General features: G+C 38.1%; 1 protein-coding gene across 2 annotated transcripts in view; it reads right to left on the reverse strand.

The window, feature by feature from the left end:
- Nucleotides 1–10,695: 10,695 nt before the first annotated feature.
- Nucleotides 10,696–22,288, reverse strand: part of LOC140149054 (uncharacterized) — a 131,893-nt gene continuing 120,300 nt past the window's right edge. The window contains exons 20-27 of one of the 2 annotated variants that reach the window (XM_072171209.1): nt 21,667–21,909; nt 20,498–20,608; nt 20,069–20,293; nt 19,710–19,814; nt 18,611–18,856; nt 18,046–18,251; nt 15,993–16,017; nt 10,696–11,072 (exon numbers count right to left, since the gene is read on the reverse strand). In XM_072171209.1, the coding sequence (XP_072027310.1) occupies nt 16,003–16,017; nt 18,046–18,251; nt 18,611–18,856; nt 19,710–19,814; nt 20,069–20,293; nt 20,498–20,608; nt 21,667–21,909 (1,151 nt within the window). In that variant the 3' untranslated portion in view covers nt 10,696–11,072; nt 15,993–16,002. Of the gene's footprint in view, nt 11,077–15,992; nt 16,018–18,045; nt 18,252–18,610; nt 18,857–19,709; nt 19,815–20,068; nt 20,294–20,497; nt 20,609–21,666; nt 21,910–22,288 lie in introns of both variants that reach the window. The other variant, XM_072171208.1, reaches the window with a different exon arrangement.

The raw sequence follows: 22,288 nt of genomic DNA on the forward strand, positions 1-22,288 counted from the left end.
AAATCAACATTTTTGACCATAAGGTCAAGGTCAAAGGTCACAGTCAGGTTAAAGTCAAATGTAAGGTTTGGCCTAATCCAGTGGTCATTTGGCTCAAGTATGGTTGAAATCTGTCAAAGCATAAGAGAGCTAGGGCGAAACGTGGCAAGTCACGCAAAATGTCACGCTTTGTTGCCAGAAGAAGAAAGAAAGATCCGATAGCATCACAAGACCTAGCCGGTGTCCCGGCTAGGTAAGAAAGAATTGAGAAGAGACAGAACAAGCCGACATCCGTCGTCGGCTTGTAAGAAAGAATTGAGAAGAGACAGAACAAGCCGACATCCGTCGTCGGCTTGTAACTAGAGTCAACAGACGCTGAATACAAGCCGCAATTTGACCCTATAACTTGACCCCTGGGTTACGGATGGGGTCAACTGCTCTTGCACTGTGCTTAGGATGTCATAAGAAATATTCCTGGTGAATTTCAGCTTAATCGGAACTTATACATGGATTTTGATTTTTGAAAATTTTTGATTGACCTTTTGACCCCTTTAATGACCTTTGACCACAATGTAAAAAAAACATGATATACACCGACAAAATGCATTGTTCCAATTTTAATTAAAAAATTCTAACATGTTCAGTTGTTGAGATAAAATTCTTGAAATTATTCAGCTAAAAACAGGAAGTGACCCCTTAATGACCTTTGACCCACAAAATAAAAATACCATGCATACATCAGGGAACACTAATTCATGTATGTTGGTTATATTATTCTGGTCTGTTTACATTTTGAGATAAAATTTTTTTGAACATTTTGGTTTTTGACCGGAAGTAACCCCTTAATGACCTTTGACCCCAAACCTGTAGGCATCCTAAAGACCCTGGCTAGTAGCAATGCATGTGTGCTAATGGCGACTCTCTGCTATATATTTTGTAAAGACAGTGATTTTTTGAATATTTTTAGCTTTCAGACCGGAAATGACCCCCTTAATGACCTTTGACCTCAATTCTTTTTAGGAAGTTTTAAGCACTGCCACATGTTGATTCATATGCATGAGTCACATGATCATTGCATGAAATTTGTGGAAGGAGTAGCATTTTTTGTGAAATCACATTTTTGACCATTATAGCTAGGTCAAAGGTCACAGCGAGGTCAAAGTCAAATGGAAGGTTTAGCCTAGCCCAGTGGTCATTTGGGTCAACTTTGGTTGAAATCTGTCAATCCTTTGCGAAGCTAGATGCAGTTGATTGGTTGCCAGAAGAAAGAAAGAACTAGAGTCAACAGACGCTGAATACAAGCCGCAATTTGACCCCTATAACTTGACCCCTGGGTTACGGATGGGGTCAACTGCTCTTGCACTGTGCTTAGGATGTCATAAGAAATATTCCTGGTGAATTTCAGCTTAATCGGAACTTATACATGGATTTTGATTTTTGAAAATTTTTGATTGACCTTTTGACCCTTTTAATGACCTTTGACCTCAAGGTAAAAAAAACCTTATGTACACCGACAAAATGTATTGTTCCAATTTTAATTAAAAAATTCTAACATGTTCAGTTCTTGAGATAAAAATTCTTGAAGTTATTCAGCTAAAAAAGGTCACAGCGAGGTCAAAGTCAAATGGAAGGTTTGGCCTAGCCCAGTGGTCATTTGGGTCAACTTTGGTTGAAATCTGTCAATCCTTTGCGAAGCTAGATGCAGTTGATTGGTTGCCAGAAGAAGAAAGAAGAAAGAAGAAAGAAGAAAGAAGAAGAATTGAGAAGAGACAGAACAAGCCGACATCCGTCGTCGGCTTGTAAGAAACTAGAGCAACTGTGCCCTTTGCAAGGGCACGAGGTAAGTTAGGCGTATGACTGTGATGACATCATCACGCAGCAATATGTGCAACGTTAAATTTGACCCGACCTTTGTCTTGGTTGACCTTTTCGGTTTCATATTCTGAGCAACGTTAAATTTGACCTTGGATGACCTTTTCAGTTTTACACTCCCCAAGTGTTAGGGATCATTTGCCGCAAGTTGCAGCCTGATCGGAGCAACTTTAAATTTGACCTGACCTTTGAACTTGGATGACCTTTCCAGTTTCATACTTCTCAAGTGTCAGGGATTATTTTCCCCGAATTGCAACCCAATCAGAGCAACTTTAAATTTTACCTGACCTTTGACCTCGGATGACCTTTGCGGTTTAATACTTCCCAAGTGTCGGGGATCATTTCCCCCGACTTACAGCCCAATTGGACCAACTTCAAATTTGACCTGACCTTTGACCTCACATGACCTTTGCGGTTTCATACTCCCCAAGTGTCAGGGATCATTGTCCCCGCGTTGCAGCCCAATCAGAGCAACTTTAAATTTTACCTGACCTTTGACCTCGGATGACCTTTGTGGTTTAATACTTCCCAAGTGTCAGGGATCATTTCCCCCGACTTACAGCCCAATTGGACCAACTTCAAATTTGCCCTGACCTTTGACCTCACATGACCGTTGTGGTTTTATACTCCCCAAGTGTCAGGGATCATTTCCCCCGACTTACAGCCCAATTGGAGCAACTTTAAATTTGACCTGACCTTTGACCTCACATGACCTTTGTGGTTTTATACTCCCCAAGTGTCAGGGATCATTTTCCCCGACTTACAGCCTAATTGGAGCAACTTCAAATTTGACCTGACCTTTGACCTCACTTGACCTTTGTGGTTTTATACTCCCCCAAGTGTCAGGGATCATTTCCCCAGTTACAGCCCAATCGGAGCAACTTGTAATTTGACCTGACCTTTGACCTCACATGACCTTTGTGGTTTTATACTCCCAAAGTGTCAGGGATCATTTTCCCCGACTTACAGCCTAATTGGAGCAACTTCAAATTTGACCTGACCTTTGACCTCACTTGACCTTTGTGGTTTTATACTCTCAAAGTGTCAGGGATCATTTTCCCCGACTTACAGCCTAATTGGAGCAACTTCAAAATTGACCTGACCTTTGACCTCACTTGACCTTTGTGGTTTTATACTCCCAAAGTGTCAGGGATCATTTTCTCCGACTTACAGCCTCATTGGAGCAACTTCAAATTTGACCTGACCTTTGACCTCACATGACCTTTGTGGTTTTATACTCCCAAAGTGTCAGGGATCATTTCCCCGACTTACAGCCCAATTGGAGCAACTTTAAATTTGACCTGACCTTTGACCTCGACCTTTGTGGTTTCATACTCCCAAAGTGTCGGACCATTTTCCCCGACTTACAGCCTAATTGGAGCAATTTCAAATTTGACCTGACCTTTGACCTCACTTGACCTTTGCGGTTTTATACTCCCTAAGTGTCAGGGATCATTTTCCCCGAGTTACAGCCCAATCGGAGCAACTTGTAATTTGACCTGACCTTTGACCTCGCATGACCTTTGCGGTTTCATACTTCCCAAGTGTCAGGGATCATTTTCCCCGAGTTACAGCCCAATCGGAGCAACTTTAAATTTGACCTGACCTTTGACCTCACTTGACCTTTGCGGTTTTATACTCCCTAAGTGTCAGGGATCATTTTCCCCGAGTTACAGCCTAATTGGAGCAACTTCAAATTTGACCTGACCTTTGACCTCACTTGACCTTTGCGGTTTTATACTCCCTAAGTGTCAGGGATCATTTCCCCCGAGTTACAGCCCAATCGGAGCAACTTGTAATTTGACCTGACCTTTGACCTCACATGACCTTTGCGGTTTTATACTCCCCAAGTGTCAGGGATCATTTTCCCCGTGTTACAGCCCAATCGGAGCAACTTTAAATTTGACCTGACCTTTGACCTCACATGACCTTTGTGGTTTAATGCGGTCATATTTCAACATTTTACTTACCCCTCACCCCATTATTGCGTCATCTGTAGAAACTATATAGTGGGATTATTGATTTTCATAAATGCATCATGGGAAGGCGTGATGCAGTTTTAGCCAAGATATCACCCCCACACACACACCCCCACACACACACCCCCACACACCCTATAGCCATCAGTGGAAATGATGTAGCTGTTTATATCTAGCATACAGGCATCACATCACAAGTTACACTCAAGATATGTAACAAAATTGGCATCTGAACATACCTCAGTTTGTTTCGTGTGAATCGCCCACTTGGGGTTTCATACACCCCATGGGCTGTTCCAGTTGAAATTCATACAACCTCTCCGGAAGACATTATCTTAATCTCCCACACAGGGCGTGTGAATTTCGAATGGGCCTACCTCAATGGGTGACTCCGTTTGTAATATTCACTCCCTGTGTGACCGATTCCAGTCATGTCTTGCATGAAGGGTGTATGGATTGCAGTTGGAATAGCCAAAATTTACACGTTTTGATGTATGGATTGCAGCTGCAATAGCCAGGCAGCGACTGGTATGATAGAGCCGGCAACTTGTGAAACCGCCCGGCCGTATGACATTTTCCACACGGTTGACGATGGAAATGTACTGAATTTAGAGAATGCACGGCACTCACCACCTCGCAATAGACGAATCCAGACGAAATTTTACACGTTTTGAAGCACAGACAGCAGAACCATTGCCTGTGGTTATCTCTTGTTTATCAAAACACTAGACTAGATGTCTCCATGTTTTGCCCCTAATTATAATGGGGGGTGTGGCACATATGAGGCAAAAATGACCATTTTTGACCCCTGTGACCCCCTGGATGACCTCCGATATTAAAACATTTTAAGACTTTTGTAGCCACTTACCCAATACGGCTTGGCTATGCGTTTGGTCTACATCCGATCACGGATGTAGCACTAGTAGTCAATTGTGAGAAAGAAAGAAAGAAAGAAAGAAACAAACAGCAAGAAAAAAATAAGTTAGGCTGCACGCCTAACTTAAGAAGAAGAATTAAGAAGAGACAGAACAAGCCGACATCCGTCGTCGGCTTGTAAGAAAGAATTGAGAAGAGACAGAACAAGCCGACATCCGTCGTCGGCTTGTAACAAAAAGGCATAAAATAACCGAGAAAAACATAAGTAATTGCAAGTATAGCAAAAGAAGTCCCATCCCACATCAACTTTCGCCCAAATTAATGACACTTTACAAAATCCATAACCCATAAGCCCACCGGTAAAGCCCATTTCCTAAAATAAAGTTGTTATTTTATAAAGTTATCATCGAGGAATGTTTTATATTCATGCATGGTATATGCACTTTTCAATCTTTAAAGTAGCCAAACCTCCTCCGTGGACAGAGTGAAAAACGGATACATTTCTTTAAAAGGGCATATCTTCAAAAATGAAATACTTGTTTCGGTTTATTAAAGCTAACGGGTAAAGGCTTCTTTACATACCAGCATATACTTGATCAACTTTTTTCAAATAAGAGAAAAGAGGGCGCAATGAGGGGCCTCTTTTTTTTGGGACACCCTGTATCATATTGGACTAACACATCAGCTATATGGTATTTCACACTATATCAGTAATGGAAAGAAAAGTGAAGATGTTCGTCATGACGAAGTGACCAGCTCTAATGACGTCACTATATAAACAACGTAGAGGTATTAATAATCAATAAAAGAGTACTAAATATGGAGGTATCCAAAAGTATGCTAATTATACAGAAGGTTCAATGAATCAGAATACGATCCTGGTAATCTGGTATCCAAAAGTATGTAAATGAGTTGAAGGCGGATACGTGAACATATACAGTAATTCGAATTTAGGGGATGACGAGTAGACATGACAAAAGACTTCGCAGCCAGTTCCGGTCACGATAACGCGAGGCGTTTTGTACATTTTAGAATCTATACTGAAAATGACTCCAATGGAAATGAGCTTCGTATAGAGGCTTCCTAACAACCAGAAAAAATCCCTAGATTATCTGGCATTATTTTAAATATACTTACAGAATACAGTAAAACGCATGAAAGAAACATCTCTTTTTTTCGTGTATTGTCAAAGACAGTTTTATTATTATTGGTAGACATTATACAGAACTAAAACTAAAAGTCAAAACGCGATCCGTGCAAAATATTACGGTATACGAATTCATTTTGTTCATACCCAGCAAACGCATTAATGTTTTAAAAACGTTATAAACGTGTTACAAACATGTTATAATATACGTGTTTTTAATAACATTTAAATGTCGGATTGATATGAAATAAAATACATAAAAATGTTTTGAAAACGTTCTATAAGAAAAATCCTACTACAATGTGTTCAAAATGACAAAATGTTGGAAAATATTGTTTGCCAAACATCTTCGTAAAATATTTTGTCAACACTTAAATAACGTGTAACGATGTTTTGCAGCAAGTTTTCAAATTAATATTTTTGAATGTTATTAAAAGGTTTTATATACCCTTCATATAACCCGATATTTAAATGTTTTCATTTTAGAAGATATGAACCAGGGGATTAATCGCTCTATAATATAATATAATATAATATAATATAATATAATATAATATAATATAATATAATATAATATAATGTCATGCATGTATGCAGACGGGGAAATTCTCATCAAAAACATCACTTCGCTATCAGAGTTAGGATTAAATTAATCAAATGCTTTTTCGAAATCAATTAATAAACACGTTCCAGGGACTTCATTTTCTTCATTAAGTTATTCTTTTTGTTTCATACATTTGGAGGGAATCAAAACATGTGATAATCAATAAGAATTGTCATTATTCATATCAGTGCAGATTTCACTAAATTCACTAAATGTGAAAACATGAAGATTTCAATACTTTTTCGTACCAAAGGTCCTACAATCATGACAATGGCCTACCATTGTAAGTTGCCTTTAGTGGTAAAGTTAGATTCAAAGTTTCCTGATTGGCAGGTGTTACCAACAGATGTAACCAGTGACATTTACTTCTTATATTCAATATGGGACTAAATATTGGCAATATTTATTGTTTATCACATGATTTGATCGCCTCCAAAGTCAAAAACAAAGAGAATAATCCAATGAGAGACAAACGCATTTCCTTTTATCATGTTTAAGAAATCTGGGCTGTACTTTGCGACATCAATATTGGGACCGTTGCAACAAATGAGGTGTCATAAATGCGCAAAAAATTAATTTGGGCATTTAGGGGAAGCGGTAGTTCCTTTTTTTGATTATGTGTTTGGTACGACCATTAACAATTTTATAAAACTACAACCTTTATTTAATATAATAAAACAATTACTACAAAAAAATTAATCGATGGAACATGATCGACTATATCTCGAGACAATTTGTGGAGCATTTTTATATAATTGTCTTTAGGAGGCTCCTAATAAGAATCGCCTTGTTGCGGTACTTTAGACCTAAGTTCTAAATGCGACCACCTCAAGTGACATCACTTGGAAGTTGAAAATGATATGAACATAAACATGATAAAGGACCAGCACCACCTTTACTGGAGTGTTTTTGTATTTATACCAATAGTGGTCTTGTATTGCAAGTAGCGTATCCATAATATCAAAATGTATTAATTGTTCGGTTAAGCCAATCTGTGACTGTCTATGACAATACTTTTTTTTCCCTCATGCCCCTTTACCGATAAATATTTACATGACAGGGTTCCCCAGAAAATGGTTATATTTACATACCCAATAAAAAAATAAAAGTTTTATCTAAAATATATTGCTATAACATACATAACCGCAGTACCCTTATATGTACATTGCAGATAGCAACTTTATGTGTTGCTGGTTAAATGAATCAGACTTTTACACTCTGGGCCTAACGTTTCAAATCAAGTACCCATGTTACTTAAGTAAAGGGTAATATCATTCTGTGCAATATTTGTTTGCTATAAATGCAACACTGGTCACACAGCTCAAGTATTTGAAACTACCCAATTGTGCTTAAACACCTTTCTTATCTGTATACTTTTCCAGAAACAGTTTGAATAAACAATTATATCAAAAATACCATTTATAAAAATACAAATATGCATGAAAATAGATATGTTACAGGAAAGTACTGTTTTCTAAGTTTTACAAATATATACAATATACTTCTTAGGTCAACATGTCAATCTCAATTCAAATATGAAGCTACTTTACTTAAGCCATAATGTACGATTTCAATGTACGATTGTAAGTTTTAATTTTGTTATTCTTTATGCAAAATGCTGAAATAATATTAGTAATAACTGCTGGGAAGGGTTTCTGTACCATTTTAAACTAACAAGGTGAAGTGAAAGAAACCCCTGGCTATTTTGGCCGTTTGAAGATGTATGGTAGTCCTAGTAACTAGGAAGTTCGAACCCTATCATAATCATTTGGACATGTTCTCAATTAGCAGATAATAGCCATATATGACTTTATGTGAAAATTGCTCTGCTGGCTGATTCCATTTAGGTACAAGTTGGGTCATGTGTAAACATTACAAATTGTACCAAAAATTAGGTTTGAAAAAATTCATATTAAAAGATCGTACATTATGACTTTAAAGACACGTTTTGGAAAGGCATCTCGCTACTCCCGCGGTTAAACGGAAACACTAACATATATGAATCCTAAAATTATTTGTGAAAATTATATTCTTTGTAGAATGAATGAAAAACAAGTCATAGTAAGGACAAAAAAACCAACAATACCAACAAACATGACAAATATTGTTTTTTTTAACATCATCCAGCATGTCCAGTAAAATTATTTATTTTGGGAATAGATTTCATTTTTAAGAATATTATAAAAAAAAACAACGAAAACATTATTTTTGGTTAAAAAGCATTTAAACTCCTGGTGTAAATTTTTGTTATAAAATTTGATTTTGATTCTCTAACCTCAATTCAACCTCTCCGTTTACCAGTACTGACGATATCTTATTCAAATATATAAAAAAGACAATTTCTTCCAATTTGATCAATTAAGCGTTAGGGTATCAATTAAAATGAGTACAACGGCCTTTTCCCTATGGTAAAGCGTGTACAATTTGAAAAACCATGAACAGCTTGTATATTTATACGGATGTGACATACAGTTTCATACCATGTCGTGATATCTCTTGCTTCATTTTGTTCAATTGACTACATGAAGCTTTTTTTCAGTACAATTTTTTTTTGTCATTATATATCTGGAGTATTACGTTTTATAATAACCTTAGCAAAAGAAAAAAAGGTTTGTCTCAGGCAAGCAAGGGTCAGGAGAAAATAGGAAAATAGAAGAAAGAAATGCAAGTCTTAAAAGCTCCGCGCTCGGTCTCCTGAGAAAAAAACCCTTTTTTTAGCCTAAGGGTAGGCATATATTTAATATTTACAAAGGGACGGTGACAGAGTAAGTGTAAACATTATTTTTGGCATGGATTGCAGCTGCTACGCCTACGCAACGGATGCCATCGGAACTAAGACGTTTTACCTTTTTACGCGACAAGCCCGTTTTACCAAGCTACTATTCTATTCTATTATTTACCTTATTATGATGAGTTTCACTCGGATTTAGAAAAATCCTTATTTTCCTTTGTTTTATCATGAATTGACTTATTAACCCCACACATAATTATGTAGCTGCTAAATTAAATATGCTGGAAACCAATAAAAATACGATAAATCCCCCCAAACTCCGCTTGAATAAATTATTAGGCTCATGAAAGTCAATTCCGAGTTTATCGTCACTTTTTTTTTTTCAGGTTGGTGAGGTGACTTTTTCATTTTTCATTTTTCATTATTTCATCAGATTTCATTATTGACCTAAAATGCGTGTTGATTTAAAGCCAAACTCATACATGTGATTTATAAACATGTTTTTTATATGGGTAAGGACTAGAAAAGTTGGAAAATAGCCTGGTTTTGCTTCCAAGTTATGAATATATGTTTTACAAACAAAAATATATTGCTAAAACTGGTGAAAACGCTGATACTTTGAAAATAATGAATTATTTTGGCATTTATGAAAATTTGACGCGGGTATTTTTGGTTTCCAAAAAGTGACGCGGGCGGGGGACGATAAACTCGGAATCGACTTTCACGCGCCTTATCGTCTACTTATGCTATGCAAAATATGCAACACCTACAATGAACACCGTCATTCCGTCCAGGAAAAAAATTATCTATACTTAATAATAATATTTACATCTTATAAACCATATAAACCTCTCACTATGTCCTATCATTTTAGTTTAATACTTTGAATCCCAACACCTGGAAAATATATACACAATCACATCATAGACCACATCATAGACCACATCATCTTGGGTTTGTCACATAAAATCATATTTTATGATCTGAAGGTCTCGTTGCCGTTGTGCCAATGTTGCTACTCACTCGGTACACGTAATATAGTGCTGGTTTACGTAATCTTGTACACATATGGTCAACTTGAACAACCCGCGACGAAATTTACAGCAAGAGTGTAAAAACAAACAAACTCGATCACAACCTTTTTGCTGACATAATCATTTGCCTGTCCTAGCCACTATAAGGGCCGCTATTATCCAAGTAGAATATTATGTGTAGCGTGTCTTCGTTATTTAATCTATTCCCATTCTATTTCCAGTAAAGATTAAGGGGGTACTACACCCCTTAATAATGTTATGTCTATTTTTGCATTTTTCTCAAAAACTAATAACACAGTGGTAACAAAAGTTATGTATATTATAGGGACAAGGAATCCAATTACTACAGTGGAATTTCAGTGACCTAAGACAAGCGGTTCGTTATTTATGATAAGAAATAAGGTACCGTTAGGATGTACCTCATTTACTATCATATACACTGAACCGCTTGTCTTGGGTTACTGAAATTTCAGTGTAGCAATTGGATTCCTTGCCCCAATAATATACATAAATTTTGTTACCAGTGTGTTATTATTTTTTGAGAAAAATGCAAAAATAGTCACAAATTTACCACAGGGGTGTAGTACCCCCTTAAGTTCAACGAATATTTAATGACGCAAAATCTATAATATGTTATGTAGAATGTCTGGTGAAAATATATTACAGATTTTACGTCATCAGTCGTTAGAAGTTAAACATTACTGGTAATAGAATAGGAATAGATTAAAAAAGAAGACATCATTGTTACATCGAATATTATGCATCCACTAAAAAGCCTGCAGCGGCCATTACACGTCTTACTATGCTGCTGCTGTTGATTCAACCTTTGTAAGTTGTAGCTCTCCCAAATCTACCTGTGGAGGTGAAACACAGCATAACAATCATTCAAAGATTTAGGTTAAAAAAAGGAATGTTTGCAGTGGCGTACCGTGGCCGCCCCAAGCCCGGGGGACTGAAGAAGAACCAATTTTGCCGCCCCTTCCTTAACAGCCCGAAAAGGTTGACCCAATTTTTTTCACGGTCGTTTGAAAAAGTGAAGAGCAAAAAAAAAAAAAAAAAAAAAAGGATTTTAGCGCCTATTTTCTTTGCTAATTAGTGTTGCCGCCCCTTTTCTTTTTGCCGCCCCTGTTTTTGCTGCCCCTTCTTCTTCCGCCGCCCCTTCGTTTTTGCCGCCCCTACTTTGACCCCGGGGCTGGCGCCCCAAAGCCCCCCAAAATACGCGCATGGTTTGTTCCACCCCAAAATCCAAATCATTCAACATTTACTTTCAGTGGCAGTTGAGATTGGATTAAAATTTCCTTTCTCTTGGCCATGTTGACCCAAAAGCTGTCAGTAAAATTGTTCACATGATTGTTTTGGTGTTCCTTAGTATATCTTCAAATCTGATTCTTTATTTTCTTTCTATATTGACTAGCATCATTATCATTGGCTTTTTACAGTGGTGTAGCTAGGGGTTGTGGCGGACGGGGCCAAGGATATATTATAATGCCCCCCCATTCATGAAACATGCGCGCGAAAAATTGCACAAATACCAGAAGTAATTTTGGTTATATAATGAAGTTCAGTAAATTTCGGTCTTAAATGTCTCGGTGTGCAAACATGAATTGGCTCAATCACGGGGTCCAGCATTGGCCTAGTTAAGTAATGATAACATAAATCAGTATGTACAGGGTGTCCCAAAAAAAAAGAGGCCCCTCATTGCGCGCTCCTTTTCTCCTATTTCAGAAAAGTTCATCAAGTATATTTTGGTATGTAAAGAAGCCTTTACCCGTTAGCTTTAATAAAATGAAACAATTATTTCAATCGGCTCATAACTTTTGAAGATATGCCCTTTTAAAGAAATGTATCCGTTTTTCACTCTGTCCACGGAGGAGGTTTGGCTACTTCGAAGATTGAAAAGTGCATATACCATGCATGAATATAAAACATTCATCGATGATAACTTTATTAATAACAACTTTATTTTAGGGAATGGGCTTTACCGGTGGGCTTATGGGTTATGGATTTTGTTAAGTGTCATTAATTTATGCCTTTTTGTTTTATTATGTTTCTTACTTTCTTACTTTGTTTCTTGCTTTCTTTTTATTGACAACAGAAGTCATTTCTCTTTTGGAATAAAAGGTAGCCGTAAAAAGGGCTGTTTAGTTTGTCTTTGGTTCTTTTGAAGTAAGTTTATTGTGCTGCTCTGCCCTCTACCTTGTTGCCTCCTTGACGAATACAGGTTTCAGCCCTAGTCCTCATTGCATCAATTGCGTTGCGTACCAACCTTGTGCGCCGAATATAGCAGCAATACGTTTGCAAAGATCTTGGATTTTGCCACAAATGAAGAAATCAAGTGGTGTAAGGTCTGGTGATCTTGCAGGCCACTCCACAGCATGACCCATCCCAACCACTTTGTTTGCTATCCGTGGACAGAGTGAAAAACGGGTACTTGTCTTTAAAAGGGCATATCTTCAAAAGTTGTGAGCCGATTGAAATAATTGTTTTGGTTTATTAAAGCTAACAAATAAAGGTTTCTTTACATACCAAAATATATTTGATCAACTTATCAGAAATAGGCGAAAAAGAGGGCGCAATGAGGGGCCTCTTTTTTTTGGGACACCCTGTAGTATGTAGACTTGATCTTATGTTTTATTTGCATGCTGTCAGCAAACTACAGTCATGGACAAAAGTTTGGAATATTTTTATTTTTTTGCACAGCCCTGTTTTTAAGTGCAGATTTCTTACCGACAATGACCCATCAGCCATGCAAAATGGATCATGGGTGTCTGGCAAGGTCTTAGATACCATTCCATATCACACAATACGTAATATAATAGGACAATGGCTTCATGTGCCTGACCAATGAACCATCGGGCATCCTTTTCGCAGTTATGTTCGCGATATGATTCATAAGGTTACATTGGCTTTTGCATTACCGTGTGAAGAAACCAGCTTCACTTTATTGCATCTATCTGTTGCATACGATATTTTTGATCATGGGGTGGGAGTTGAGCGCAGATTTATACGCCCGCGTCATTGACTTACGTAATTGCGGCTACAAACAGAAGGGTATTGGTTCCGCTTTAGGAATTACATAAGGTGCAGTTTCTAAAATTTTGAAGAAGAGACGACGAGAGACCGGATCTACTACACTTAAACCAAGGTCAGGTCGGCCCCGAAAGACAACCGCCAGGGATGACCGATCTCTCCTGAGACTTTGCCGCATGCATGAAGACTGCATCTTGGCTACGAACAGAATGACTGAGGTCCATCAACACGCCACGCCTATTACCAGGAAACTTGTGAACAATAGACATGATAGACTGGTTTGTGCATTCGCGCAAGACGACCAATAGGAAAGCCGATTCTTCTGCAAAGACATCGACATGCGGGCTTGCTTTGGTCACAGAGACATAGGATTTTGACAGAAGGATAGTAGGCCACTGGCGTAATGTGATCTTTTGTGACGAGGCCTGGTTCCTCTACAGACAAGGTGGCCGATTCAAGGTCCGAAGACAGGTTGATCAAGCCCTGCTTGAGGATTATATCCTGCCTAGAGTCCAGGGACATGGAGGTGGAATCAAAGTATGGGGAGCATGTCACAGTAGGTCGAATTCACACCTCTACGTGCTAGAAGGACACATGAGCCAGAACCAATACCTGCATGTTCTTGATACAGTTATGCAGATGCTCCCTTTGCAAGAAAAGACTTCGGGAGCAATTTCGTGATCCATGATGACAACACCACGGCGCACAGAGCCCTACGCTTTAGGGAATTCCTTAAAATGAGAATGTAGAACACCTGGACTGGTCGGCTTTGAGCCCGGATATAAACCCTATAGAGAACTTATTGGCAGAAGTATCCCGCAGTTTAGGGAACATAGACAACCAACCAATCACCCTGCAGGAACTTAGACACGCCCTCATTGCTTGCTGGCAAGATATTCCACAAGGAACCTTGGTAAACCTGGTCAAGGGCATGTTACTTCGCGTACGTGACCTTGCGCTGGCAATATCTGTGGGTGGACACACTAAATACTCAAGCATGAAAGTTTGCAAGTGTCTTGTCTTTAATCTCAGTTTGTGAGACAAACAGACCACCAAAAAGTGTTGCAATTGTGTGATCCTTCCATTGTACTGCACTTCCTCAGACAATTCTTTGTTTAATTGACAAATTGTGTGATGTAAACATCAAACGACATTTGTATCTTTCAATTAAATTCAACTGAACACTACTCCAGAACAATAAACGTATTCCTAATATGATTGAAAACTGCATTTGATAAAAAAATAAAAAAAATATTCCAAACCTTTGTTCATGACTGTATTAGAAAGATAGGTTCTATATCATTGTATATGGGCTCTACAGGACAGATAGGGCTCAAGCGGGTTTTTGGCCCGGGGTTCTAGGAAATTGCAAGAACCCCAAAAGGATCTACATACAGGTCAGCTAAAGGTTCCACTTGGATTTATTTTGCTAAGAGTAGTAATAGAAGTATTGAAACATTTTCTATTGTCCTGTGCTTCACGTTGTTTTAAAAGACTTTGTACCAGCATAGACCTGGCAAAATAAGAGATGCATAATTTGGCAGTAAGCATGGTAAGTTTGGTATACAAAGAACCCTGGGCAAAAGAACAGTAAGTAACGAGTGCTTGTTTGTACCGAACAAATTAGAGAGATTGCGATGTTACATACGTGATGCATGGACCGAGCGTTTATACGAAGTTCAAAACGGCGTTAAATATTGCTAGACTCGGTTCCAAGCTGGACTGTGCTCATTCGTCACGAAGGAGAACAAGGAGGCTGGAACAAAGACTAACATCCGATCTGGTCACTAGAGGGCGATGCGATTGAAAATTTAATGGTGACCGATTTCGCTGCCTACTTTTGATTTTGACTAAAAATCAAGGTTAACATGCTGCTTAAAAGTTATAGTTGCCAAAAAAAACCCCCAATATTTTGGTAGATTAGAGACAGATGCATCCATGTATCATGTACATGTATCATGACTTTACTATCAAAATGGGACTTTTTCTTTGTGAAAATTAGGCGCATTGCATTAACCGCGACATGCTGTAAATATCAACATATTTCAACACCACTCGTGTGTTTTGTACCACGTTGGTGTCATAAATGTGAAATCGCAATGTTATTTTTTATGCGGTAAGTATTACCACACACATATGAATAGTACAATTAATGCTTGATTCCCCCTAGGACATCCAATTCACCCTGCAATACGCTACATTATTATGTTTTGATGAGTCCAAGTGTGTGAAAATATTGGATCCAAAACATAATAATGATAAAATTGGACGCTTTACGCCCAATATTTATTGGACTCGCTATGAGTTTTAAAATATTGGACTCGACTACGTCTCGTCCAATATTTTTAAAACTCATAGCTCGACCAATAAATTATGGGCTCAATCAATCCAATTTTATATTATCATAGTAGGACTAAATGACTTTTAGACCACAACTTTTCATATCCGGTGTTTCATTCTGTGGCTTTAAGCTGCTATTATTCAGTAAACGTGTTACGCACTTTTCATTTGACGTGGATTTGAGTAACGGTCACCACCTCGCTTTCCTTTTGCATTTGGAAAACTTGACAAGCTTCAGTTTGTTACAAAATAAAGACCTTTGAATGAGTTATGGAATACATTTAACAAACAATTAAAATCTGCACTGCGATTAGCTTTATTATTACCATTTAATACATTATATTAATAAATTCAGTTAAATTAATTTTCAAGTAATTGCCGCCTTTAAATCCATACTTACCATACTTTACTTAGCGGTAATAGGTCTGGAAAAATAATAACAAAAACAAGCAAATGAAGAGGTAGATAACTTCAATATTATACTTAATTTTACTTTTCACCATGTTTATAGTAACTGATTAATGGTTATTACAAATTATAGAGAAAGTCCTAATTGCTAATTATTTATCATAAGCAAAATAGCTTTGAGAACTTTCATGCTGATGGTCGTCATTCTGGCCGTGGTTTACCCAGGGGCGTAGCAAGAGCACCAGGGGCCCACGGACAAGGAGCAGTACGGGCCCTTAACATGGGCGGGATTTACCTTATGGGGCCCTGGGCCTTCACGTGCCGAGGAAGGCATGTGTACTCAAGTCAGTGGCCAAGTTTTGGTTTACGTATAATATAGAGGGGGACTAACATATTTTGTTCTGATGTTACTAGGACCCCAGCAAACACAAAAGGTTGCCAGAAAACGTTTAAATGTCGGGTTATATAAAGGGTACATTAATGGTTTAAAACGTTTTCATAACATTAAATAACATTTGTTGGTAATTTACTGAACAGCAAACACAAATGTATTACAGAAAACATTTAAATGTCGGGTTATATAAAGGGTATAAAAACGTTTTAATAACATTCCAAAAACATTTTTGAAAACTTGGTACAAATCATTCTAAACAGAATGTTATTTTGGGGTTGAAAAAATATGTTGCAAAAAACGTTTGCCCAAAATATTTACAATAACGTTTTTAAAATGTTTTCACGACCTTTATATAACCCGACATTTAAATGTTATTCAAACGTTTTGTAAAAAACATTTTAAGAACATTTCTGTGTTTGCTAGGTGCAAATATTTTAACATAATGTTATTTAAGTGTTGACAAAATATTTGGCCAAAAATGTTTGCAAAAATAGTTTACAATGACATTTCGAAAATATTTTAAAAATATTGTTGTAGTGTGTTTTCATACAAAATGTTTTAAAACGATGTCATGACCTTTATATAACCCGACATTTTAATGTTATTAAAACGTTTTTACCTAAACCCAAAATATAACTTGTTTAAAACGTTTTTAAAACGTTTTGGGTTTGCTGGGGCATTTGCGTGCAAAGCATGTGAAAAAAATCAATCTCAGACTATTTTAGCTCCAGATCAACATGAATTTTGCTATTTGAATGCGCGCGAAGCGCAGACAATTTTACAAGTTTGCCCTATTTGGGCCAAAAATATGCTGTTATTGGGGTTAAAAGAAAGATGCATAGGGCAATTTTGGGGCCCCTGGACCTGGACCCATCTGGCCAAATGGTAAATCCGACTCTGCTCTCCATTATCATTATTATAATTTTCGCTTTTGTGCTCGGCCCCTGAACCCTCGGGGCCCATGGACATTGTCCACCCTGTCCCCCCCGCTTGCTACGCCCTTTACATTATTTTAGCCCAAAATCGTCATTCTGTGTTTATCGGACCAATTGTCCATAATAAACTATTTTCTCTTTTGGGGGAGGGGTGGAGGCGGGGTGGGGTGGTGGTAAGCTAACTCAACCTCGCCCATCAACCCCCTAAAACCATTGGGAGTTTAACTCCCACCCCCGCAAAGACCACACCTGTCTTTTTAATTATGTTGCTATACATAATGCATTGTACTCAAGTTTATTTCAACGTACATAGACATAATAAGGCCATCTTAATTCAATAGTTCGTCTCAAAGCCCCCGCGCGTAATACGATAGTAAAATCGCCCGCTTTTTGTGCGTTATTCTTACTGAATTGAGTAAATTTTATGTTTTACCCAGATTTTTTTTTTTCAAATCCACCACACAAAAATATCACGTGTGACATCGTCAGACGTCAAAATAGTATCAATAAAATTCTTCATCTTAACCACACCACAGCAAAACCTCCTTGACAGACGAGAAGGTGGTCAATTCTTGTCAAAAGCTGGCTTGCCTCACAGATAAAAAAATGAGTGACCCAAAAAACAAAACAAAACATAAAAACCGCATTCCTTATTAGGTTTTCAACTACTCGCATCGCATGCTTTCTAAATAACAATACAGAAACCTGTAACCTACCCTTGGTGTTCTATAATCTTGTCTGTATCCATAGTCTGGTGGATAGCTTGCGGGTCCATTGTAAGCAACCGGAGGAGCACGAGGTACTGGTACTCCTCTACGTGGTCGCAGGGAAGCCAAGCAGAGTAAACCACCAATTACCAACAACAAGAGGACGCCACCTCCAATACCTGCTGCAATACCAATGATTGCACCGGTTGACAAACCTTAAATAGAAGAAAATATTAGTTTCCATTATAACATGAAGTACTAGTACACTTAACATTTAGCCTTTTTGAATATGGCGGGCCCAAAAGGAGAGGGCGTACTTTGATTTGGGTAATCTTTTGTCAGCTGAGAGCATACGAAAGATTACCCAAACCAAAGTATGCCCTCACCCTTTGTGCCCGCCAGTCTTTTTGAAATATGGAGGGCACAAAAGTAGAGGGCGTACTTTTATTTGGGTAATCTTTTGTCAGCTGAGAAGCATACAAAAGATTACCCAAACCAAAGTATGCTCTCTCCTTTTGTGCCTGCCATACTTCAAAAAGGCTGATGAAAGCATCTTGATAATGAGTATACATACCTCCAGATGGTTGGTCGTCGTCCACAATAGTAACACAAGCTATGCTAGGATCAGAAACAGTACCATCTGTGGTGTCAATGATTTCCACGCAAAAAGGCTCGTCAGCTTCCGCGATGTTATCATCTAAGATAGTCAAGGAGAAACTCTTTGAGGACTCTGAAGCTTCAAACTTGATATATCTGTTAGTAACAGATGTATAGTCACTACCAGCCACTGCTTCTCCTCCATTACTAATCGTTTGAATGCCTGAAAAAAAAGTACAAAGACATTAATTTTGAGTACTCCTTTTGAAACTGAAGGCCTTAATTTTACATTTAAGATGCATTGTGAAGTAGACTAGATAAAATTTCAATAATTCAGGTTTCGTAAGGCATTTGTTAGTAAAAGTTGATCTACCAGGTATCGTTACTAATTTGGACCTGCTGAATCCAAAAAAGGTGGCGAGCAAGCATTATTTTGATTCTGGCCCTCAAAATGACCCCAGAAACGACCCCATAGGGTAATACAGGGGTCCAAAATTAAACATGCTCCGATTTCACTCATTAGCATATCAAATTATCCGTCTGGTCATATTGATCACCAAAAAAAATGTGCATGTACGACCTGCGGTTGCGGAGTTTTTCACAATTTCGTGTGTACTGGTTGTACAGGAAGATGGTTCGTCCCTTTCGCCTATTTACTTCAAAATTAACAATTGAAGGACTAAGGGACCGTTCAATATTTACGTGAGAGATTTCAGAATCTCCCCTTTTCTCCAATTAAACCCTTTACATTCCCCACCCACGGGGTTAGTTCGAAATTCAAATACCCATCTGAAGACCCCCCAAAAGTCCCACTCACTTCCCTCTGGTGTAAATGTTGAACGGTCCCTAATATTGCTATATAAATATTAAATGTTCGTTTAAAAATTCCCGCACATTTTTGATCTACTCCACTCTTTTTAGATTCGTGAGCGGCCTGGGGTCAATCTGTTGTCAACATGGAACAATTCACAAAGCATATTTCAGTCGGCACATTAAAAAATGTGGCGACTGCTGTCAAGCAAGAAACGTATCGAGTAAAACCAACATTTTCATGATTTTGCGACAAGTATACTTACGCACTGAAGTGGGAGCTATAGAGTTTCCTACCCTATTAATTGTTAAAGTTACGCTCCCCTGGTTTTCATTTGCTTGGTACTCAGAAACACGGAAATACACACGTCCTAAAATAGGAGGATACATTAATAATTACAGATCAGTACATCAACTGGTAGTAAAAAAGAGTTAGAATACTAATTGATAGTCCCTGCTGAAATCTACTTGGCCCATTTCTACTTGGCCCATTTCTAATATGCTTTTCTAATTTTTTCTTATTCAATTAACAAAACAAGGCTCCATCAGTGAAATTATGTTGTATGTCCATTCTTTTAGAAGTCACACAATTATTACGATAAACGAATGGAGTTATAATTCGTACCATCATCATCCTGTATAGACACAGTAGTGGTTCCACTTCCAATAATGATGTTATTATTGTTTTGTATTTCCACTGTAAATGTCTCAGTTAATTCTTCGTTATTGTCATCCAGGATTGTCAGTGGTACCGATACTGTGTTGGAGTTACCAGGGAAAGTCAGTCGACGGTTGTTAAAACTAATGTAGTCCTGACTGGAACGTGCGGTACCATCTCTAGTAGAAACATCTGTATGAAGGTACGAAGAAAAGCAAACCTTAAATCATTACTTTCATACCATCATCATGTCAACACGGAAGTAACGGAACATTACTAACTCGCTATTTTAAATCTGGTTATGACAATATTCTTATACACTTGAAATGAAACACACCCATGATTCATTGAATATCTACATGTTTGATTTGCTGTATATGCGCAAAATTTACTTACAAATTACACCTTCTCGATCTCGACAAACGTCACCACTTCTGACAAAGACAATTGGCTGAGTTCCGGAAGATTCGTCACGCGTAATGACAGCGTCTTGAACGGAATATGTGACTGAAAATACAAAATTGTTATGTTGAAAACACTAGAATATGGCCTACTACATTAATTAAATCGAATCGCCCTCGTACTAATAAGCGGCTGCAAGTACAAGCATCTCAGGTGATGCGATAGCACACCTATTATATACACATGAAAACGCTGGTCGCGCATCACGCATCATGGCTTGCTAACACGGTCTTGTCCTAAGCGGACTGAAGCAAACAACCTTTCTCTGCATGTTCTTTCTGTCTTTCCTTTCACTTCGCCAAAAAGGAGAAAGCGCAATAGGGCTAATAAATCACCTATACGCCATACCCAGCAATCTGTAGCCATAAATGCATCAAGACACATCAACTCGTCATCTCGTGTTCGAAGCATTAGGACCAGACTACTGCTGAGTGTATGTTGTGGGAGTTTGTACCTGAGTGGAGAGAGGCAATAGAAGAGGAACCTTACGTAAACTAAAACAACACGATGGTGAAGTCAGGGCTCAAACTCATAAGCTCGCTAGCATGCCATGAATTAGGGGTTCATTCATAAGATTGAGGGCATGATCGCTGTTTATGCCCGAGGCGTGAGCCGAGGGCATAAATCAACGATCATGCCCGAAATCCTATATGAATGAACCCCGTTCATACATACCAAACATTCTGAACATTGTTAGCAATCCAAAAGAAATGAAAATAATAAGGTTTACAAGTTTAAATAAAATTTTCATTTCCTTCAAAAATTGGGAGAAAATGAGTAGGCCTACTGCAGGAAGCAGCTCGTGAGGTCAACGGCCCGGAGTCAACGCGTTCATCTCTTGCGCTCCGCGTGTGATGGGCGCGGTGACATGCGCGTGTACGCAACACTAGCAAATCGTGGATCGCGATAATTGGGTTCCAACGCTGCGTGACGCAGCTTGTTTATGCCCTGCGTACTGGTCATAAACGGTATTTATGACCAGCAAAAAAGGGCGCAAATCCAATCAGAAACGTCGTTATATCGTGAGTATGTATGAACACTTATTCATATATTCAATTATTCATAGATGAAGGTGACAAACAAATACAGACAAATCATGGTACCTGTTTGGTCCTGAATGGTCACTGTGGCAACATCAGCCCCGGGGTTAACATCTCCCGATCCAGACACTTTGGTCAACCTAATAGTAAATGTTTCGGCGCCTTCATTGCTGTTATCACTGTTGATGTCAAAGGTGACAACCTGTTGTACCTGATTACCCAGGAACTGAACCGTCACCTCTTGTGTTGCATAATCATCTGGGTAGGTTGCACCATTGCTACCAACACCATTGGAAGCAGATACACCTAAAAATAGTATCAATTATTGATATTCAGATGTCATGGGAATCTTGAGTTATTGATCAGCTGTGACTATCAGTGAATAAGGATGCTACATTCAGTTTGATTTGTAACCAAAAATAATGAGATCAAACTAAATAAATAAAAGAGCAGTTTAAGAAACGTCTAATACATAATTATTCTATGCAGAACCAACCCAGCAAACACAAAACATTTTTATAACGTGTTAAACAGGTATATTTTGGGTTTTGGTTCAGATTAAATGTCGGGTTATATAAATGTTAAGAAAACGTTTGAAAACGTTTTGTATGAAAACACAATACAACAATATTTTCAAAATGTTTTCAAAACGTTATTGTGGTTGTGTGTCTTGAGCTCGCCACTA

The sequence above is a fragment of the Amphiura filiformis genome, chromosome 3, assembly GCF_039555335.1.
Source record: "Amphiura filiformis chromosome 3, Afil_fr2py, whole genome shotgun sequence".
In the NCBI taxonomy this organism is placed as follows: Eukaryota; Metazoa; Echinodermata; class Ophiuroidea; order Amphilepidida; family Amphiuridae; genus Amphiura; species Amphiura filiformis.